This window comes from Mastomys coucha, unplaced genomic scaffold (genome assembly GCF_008632895.1).
Source record: "Mastomys coucha isolate ucsf_1 unplaced genomic scaffold, UCSF_Mcou_1 pScaffold8, whole genome shotgun sequence".
Lineage (NCBI taxonomy): Eukaryota > Metazoa > Chordata > Mammalia > Rodentia > Muridae > Mastomys > Mastomys coucha.
The window spans coordinates 6,658,798-6,665,407 of record NW_022196914.1 but is presented as its reverse complement, the minus strand read 5'-3'; the positions used below and the strand labels follow the sequence as shown (position 1 = coordinate 6,665,407).

At 40.8% G+C, this 6,610-nt stretch overlaps 1 protein-coding gene across 1 annotated transcript in view; it reads right to left on the bottom strand.

Annotated features, from left to right (window-relative positions):
* Prlr (prolactin receptor) overlaps window positions 1–4,981 on the bottom strand; it is a 20,262-nt gene extending 15,281 nt beyond the window's left edge. The window contains exon 1 of the mRNA XM_031360009.1: window positions 4,921–4,981. Within this exon, the coding sequence (XP_031215869.1) occupies window positions 4,921–4,975 (55 nt within the window). The 5' untranslated portion in view covers window positions 4,976–4,981. The remainder of the gene's footprint in view (window positions 1–4,920) is intronic.
* Between the last annotated feature and the right edge of the window lie 1,629 nt (window positions 4,982–6,610).

The window sequence follows — 6,610 nt, the reverse complement described above, 5'->3', positions numbered from 1 at the left end:
GGGATTTGAACTCAGGACCTTTGGAAGAGCAGTCAGCGCTGTTAACCACTGAGCCATCTCTCCAGCCCTCATTTTTGTTCTTAATAGATTAATATTACTGGGTTATGAAGATAAGGCATTCAAAAGATAAGTATGAAAGCAGACAAATGGGTCCCTGTGGCTCTGTGCTCTACTCATATCAGCGGGGTGTGAGAGAAAGAAGTGTGTTGGAAGAAGGGGTGGAAAAATTAATTTAGCATCCCAGTGCTCTGCTGTTCACTAACCCTTTCTCTGCAGGTGTTTCTATGCACCTTGTTATTTGTCCTCCTGAGTTACCAGTGGCCAAGGCACACTCATACCAATCATATCACCATTGGGCATCCCTGGGCAGTTGGGACCTTTATTAGCACATATACACATTATGGGATCATCCATAATGCAGTAGTGGTCACACAAACATGCTGAGCTGCATTATAAAAAAGGATCCATGGGAAATACACTGATTGCAATGTATCTTAGATGGTGTTAAGTGAGCAGCGGAGTGAGTTGGGCATAAAGGAGGCTATTTCAGTCCTATGTGGCTCATTCAGATGCTCATGTCTTAACACTCTCAAGTTCAGTAACACCACACAGGGCTTGGGGGCTGCTCCAGTCCTGGGTTCTTTAAGAATTTGTGCCATTCATCTTTGGATCCTAGGTGGGTGGATGGCTTTGTGTGCAAGCAGACCTTGGAAAGTGGCATACCTGTCTCCATCAGTAATACATATTTTATTTTTAGTTCCAAGATACAGAGGTATACTTTTTGCTAAATTAACATTTCTTTAGCTCACTTAAGAGTTCTCAGAGGGGCTCACTGTTGTTTTTTGTCAAAATTATCATCTTGAGATGATCTTCTTTTGCCCTCATGGCAGTTTTACATTTAAATATGCCTTCCAGGAAATCTTGAATTTTATTCTTTTGCTGTGCTTGAAAGAGGGGTTCTCTATGTAGTCCAGGTTGTCTTTGAACTTGTGATCTTCCTGTCTCAGCCCTAGCATGTGGCAATAACAGATGTGTGTTCTCATGACAGGCTGAGATTATATCTTATAGACTAGCAATTTGCTTAAAAATAATCCTTGAGTTCTTTTTCTTAAAGATTATTTTCTTGGGCATGAAACACATTTGAAAACCTAATGTACCCTGGCTGCCAAAGATCACAACACAGTTTATATAATTCAGTTATATTACAAAAGTAGTATATTAACAAAGAAAAACCGACAAATGGCGTGCAGTTTATGGATGAGCAGTTACACTGCTCAATGGCATGTGGTTTATGGATGATTAGCCAACACTTAGGAAATGGTGACTTGGTTTGCAATCTAAGCTTTTGACAGACAATTGGAAACATTGGTTAATATTATAATGCTACTGGTCAATGTGCATTTAAAGACTATTCTGTAAAAACCTTTACTGAACAAAATGGGCAGAGACATTAGATTCCTTTCCTGGTGGGATGAACCTTATTGGTGCAAATCCAGGAAAGCATGGTGTTTCTAACTCAGAACCAACATAAGTTGGGTCTGGGAGAGTGTGAGCACTCTGCTTGGGTTTGACATTAAGGAAAGAGCCATTTTACCCTTCTTTGCTGTAAGTCAGTGAATAATTGGTGGGAAGTCCTCCATCTGACCCAGGATTCCACCAGCAGGTGAATGTTTCCTTGTCAGGAGAGCGACATTTGTGGATCTGAGGTTTTCCAGGTGGTGACTGTCCTAAAACAAAAAAGCAATCAGCCCTTAGAGTTAATTTTGAAGTCCACTCAACTGCGTGACTGTGCTCCTAGCAACAGAGGCAGATTATTGGTATGCTGGCCAGTGAGGAAGTCTTAGTGCATTGTTTGGAAAGGCCATAGCACCAGTAGTCAACTATACTCCTCTGTGCTGTTGCAGTGCCTACAGGACACTTAGATGATGTTTGGAGGTATACATTTGCATTTTGAGATGGAGTTATCAACAGCTTTTGTAAAGACCAGTGACAAACATTTCAATGAAGGGTGAGACTGAAGGGAGCGGTATGAACAAACATGGATATTCCATAGGCCCTCTTCCCACATTGTCTAGTAGGCATCAGGGTGACCATCTAAAACATTCTTCCTTCCCCAGTGACTAGCAGCCTATGCATACACTGTCAGTGACCTGCCTTCTGGCACTCTCTCTCCTTTCTGCCCAGGAATCTGTACTTCTCTGGCATTCTTGCAGTATCAACTCTTCATTTGAATCACTTATAGCCTCTTATCTGGGTGTCCCCTGGGCTACTGCTTCCTCCTTCCCTCCCTCCTTCCCTCCCTCTCTCCCTCCCTCCCTTTCTTGCTTTCTCCTTTACCTTGATTCTATACAGCTTTAGTCTAATAATCTTGTTTTCAAAAATATATTTTTATTAATTCTTTGAAACTTCTATATATGGATACAAAATATTTTGGATGCATTCACCCCTATTTCTCTCCCTAACTCTTCCTGGATCTAGCCCTTATCCCTACCATCTCTCTCTGTCTCTGTCTTTCTATCTTTGTCACTCTCTCTCTCACACACATATACACAAACACACATGGACACATATACAAAGTGTGATTTGTGCTCTTTATATACTTATGAATATCAAGGTACCCATTGGATTCTGGTTGACATACCAGGGGCTAGGGACTTAAGGCTAATTTATTCTTAGTCAGCTGTCAATAGTGCTTCACTTAGGTGTGGGGATTCAGGAGCCCCACCCATCTCCATGATGAATTGTTAACTGGCTTGATCTTGTGCATGTCACTGTGAAGTTATGAGTATCATGGTGCTGCCATGTGTCCAAAAGACAATGTTTCGTTCTAATTTTCCTGGTCCTCTGGCTCTCACAGTCTTTCCATTCCCTTCCCCAAGATCCCCCCCCCAAGTCTTTGTGTGTGGGTGTAATGCAGATGTTCGACCTGTGGCTGAACACTCTACAGACTAATGGTCCAGTTTACTATCTTATAAGTCTTCCTTTTGCTATTTACTGAATCTCAGTCTTAGTCTCCTTTTGTATTTATGCCCTGACCCCCTTTCTTTTGTTCTTTTTATGAGTAGGTGACCCAAAACTTCCTTATAGTTCTGCAGATTTTTACAACTCGGTATTGTAAGAGGTAAGATAAAGGGTTGTTCCACTCTGAGTGGAGAGCTTTCATCATCAGATGAGAACTGTCCCCACTCTCAGGCTAGAAGTAAGAAGGTAGGCAGGAGGTGAGATGGCCAAAGGGATGAGATTTTTCACTTGGTTAATCTCCAGAACTCTTGGCAAACTGATCTCCAATTCTCATGCTTGGCTGTTATGTTGAAAGGAACAGAATAATGTTGGGATTTTGCCATGATGCTGTTGGCTTGGGAGGCCAATTATAACCGATGGCATATCATCTTATTTTCTATTCCCCCTTTTGCCTTGGTGTTAGCAGCTAAGGGGTCTTCTATATCTTCTCCCACATTTATTCAATCTTTCATGCAGGCTCTAAGAATGGAACTTTAGCTGCTCACCCATCCAGGAGAGCAGGTCAGATCATGGCAAAGGGATCATGAATTGGAAAAGGGGTCTGTATAAAATCTATTAAGGAAGAACTTAATAGATGATCTAGTATGGTGTACCAAATGGGGCCATGGAAAGAAGGCTGGCCAGCAGAGCATCACAGTAGCTCAGAACTGCTGAAAAGAGTCTGTGTGAGCCTAGTGTGGATCTACCAATATTTGGAGCATTGTTCATCCTCCAGGGAAGATTTTGTCAGGATAGTGCTTTTGGGAGTCATTGCAAAAATACAAGGTTTCTTTTGCTTGCTTGTTTCTGCCATGGGTGAGAAGAAGAATATGATGTAGAGAGAACTATTCATTAAAAAAACTCTTCAATTTTAGGAATCAGAGCCAAGTGGGTTTCTGAGTTTGAGGCCAGCCTAGTCTACAGAATGAGTTCCAGGATAGCTAGGGCTACACAAGAGAAATCCTGTCTTGAAAAATGAAGCAAGCCAAACAACCTTCAAGGGGAAAAGGTGAGGATATGACAAGTAGTCAAATGTTACTTTCATGTCTCTAGAGGAAGAAAAGTTTATGGACTATCTCAGTGCAATACAAGGGACATTATGCAAGTCCAAGAAATGCAGACACTTGCCTATACTGATTCTGCATACACAGATAATGCATAGCATTTATATAAACATATCCAGAGATAAATACATACAAAGGCATAATGATGGCAATATACATTGGTACAATACATACACAATACACATGTATGTATATATATATACACACATATGTACACAATATATACAATATACACAGAGGTTACTCACTGGTATCCACATATACACATATATACATACATTCACACAGAAGCATTTACAGCCCAGTACTATAAACAGTTGGTATGTACATTGGTACATCCCCAGAAAGACATAGAAGTAGATGTGGAAACCTATGTAGACAATCACATGCCTTTTAGTTTAGCTCTGAATTTTGTTTCTCCAAGTAGCCCACCTACTGGAAGTGGCTGCACTTCTTTCCCACCTTGTAATAGCAATTCTGTATGTTATTTTATGGCTGCCCAAAGGTATTTTCAAATACATTAATTCATCTGAACTATGTAAAATATAACTGTCTCCCTTTGGATAAATTAAAACCACGGAGAGACACACAGTGGTTCAAGTCACACAGCTGTAAGAACCTGGATGGCAACTCCATCTCCAGTGCCCTCACAGTCCCCTCTCAAAATGGGGATGGAAGAGAGGGAGTACATGACAAGATTTTGCATTAATTTTAATGCAGAAATGTGGCAAATAATTTAGTATCCGCACATGACACGGACGTTCTCCTTTCTCACAGCTGCATTGCAACAGACCGAGACAGCCTCTCTACCCCCTGATAAACACTCCAGGCAAGGAGAGCAAGAAGAGTCTCTTACCATTCAGGAGGCTAATGCTGAGAACAAGTAGCATGAAAGCAAGTGCAGATGGCATGTTTTTCTTCAGGCTAGCCCCTTCTTCTTGCTACAGGCAATATATCAGAGGCTCCCTGGAAGAGAAAACACCAGATAACATTTGTTAAATGACAGCTGCTCAGGCATATGCACCACTTACTTTATTCTGGGTGCTTGTAACTGGTTCTTGCTCCTTGCTTAATGTGAGTGACAAAACAGCGGGAAGAGAATGTAGGAAAATGTAACATGGGATGGCTTGGCTAAGAAGCCCTGATTCACACTTGCTGGCAAAGATTTCACCACAAGAGGTCGTCAGACAACAGTGTAGAGAGTTCAGGGGAAGTCTGTTCAGGAAGACAGTTTAGGCTGTTGGCTTTTTATTTTATTTTATATTGTATTTTTTTCTGCATTCATCTTTCCATACCATTGTTTAGCTGTCTAATAGCACATCCCCCATTTATAGAATGTAGATTGTGTTCCCCACAGGAAAACCATTCATAGAGGGCTCTGGCTCCAGTATTCGGAGCATAAACCAGGTCAATTTATCAATCTTGCCAGATTGAGAGTGTGAGGGTCAGGCTGAGAAGGTTCAGGAAGTCTCCAGGGATATGGCCATGGCTATGAAGCAAACCTCATAATGAATTTTAGTGACCCTCCATGTGGCTTCTTTCTCCCTTTTGTAAAACCCCATAACAAGAGACAATGGGCTCCAGTAATAATTCAAACCTCTTGAGTTCAGGATATTAAGTCAATTTTGAACCTGCAGGGCTTGAGAGTTTTGAGCAATTTATTAATATTATTATTTTTACTCTTTGGAACAGTTTTCAAAGCCTCTCAAGTTCCTTTTTTTTAAAAAGATTTTTAAAGAGTTTTTTTTTCCAAAAAAAAAAAAAGATTCATTAGTCTTATTAGACTTTAGACACTACTCAAAAAACAATAGATTTGATGAACTACATGTAAATTTCCAGAAACACATGATTTTTATTTCCTTCTAAATCTTATTTTTAAATCAAGGGACGAATATCTAGGAGGCAAAATTATCCATCATAGGCCATGTGAAGAGATGCTTGATGAGCCCTCGGAGGACCAGAATTCATCCATTCCTCCTGATCAGGGAATACGCTCTGTCTGTCAGACACATACTACTCAATGGACAACTCTTTGAAGGTGTGTAACACCTGCCACTACTGCTTATGGAATCACTGAGAAATAGACATTTTAATGACACTGGAAGCTTGGGGTATGTAGGTACTAAAAAGCAGTGCCCTTATATTGACGATTCTGGTTGCGAACTGGATCCAAATCCATTAATGGGCCCAGCAAAGTCCTAAAGACCTTTTTGCTTGCTTTGCCTGGATTCCTTGCAAACACTCATCTAGGTAGCACATTCTCAATCTAACCCACTTCTTTTAATCTCTCAGGGCCATCCATCCTCCTTAAACCAAGTGATCAGCAGCTTCTGATAGGTTTTAAATAACAAACTTATTAAAACAGGCACTGGTATGAGTTCTTTAATCACTTGAATTTCATTTTGTTCTTTTTGTGGCCTCATAAGGAGATACTGGCTTCTGCCAGCCTAGTTTAACAGGCACAGAAACTGAGTCTAGGGAGATTTAATAGGCTGTTAGCCACATGATAACATGAGAGAAAAAGGAGGGAGGGAGGGAGGGAGAGA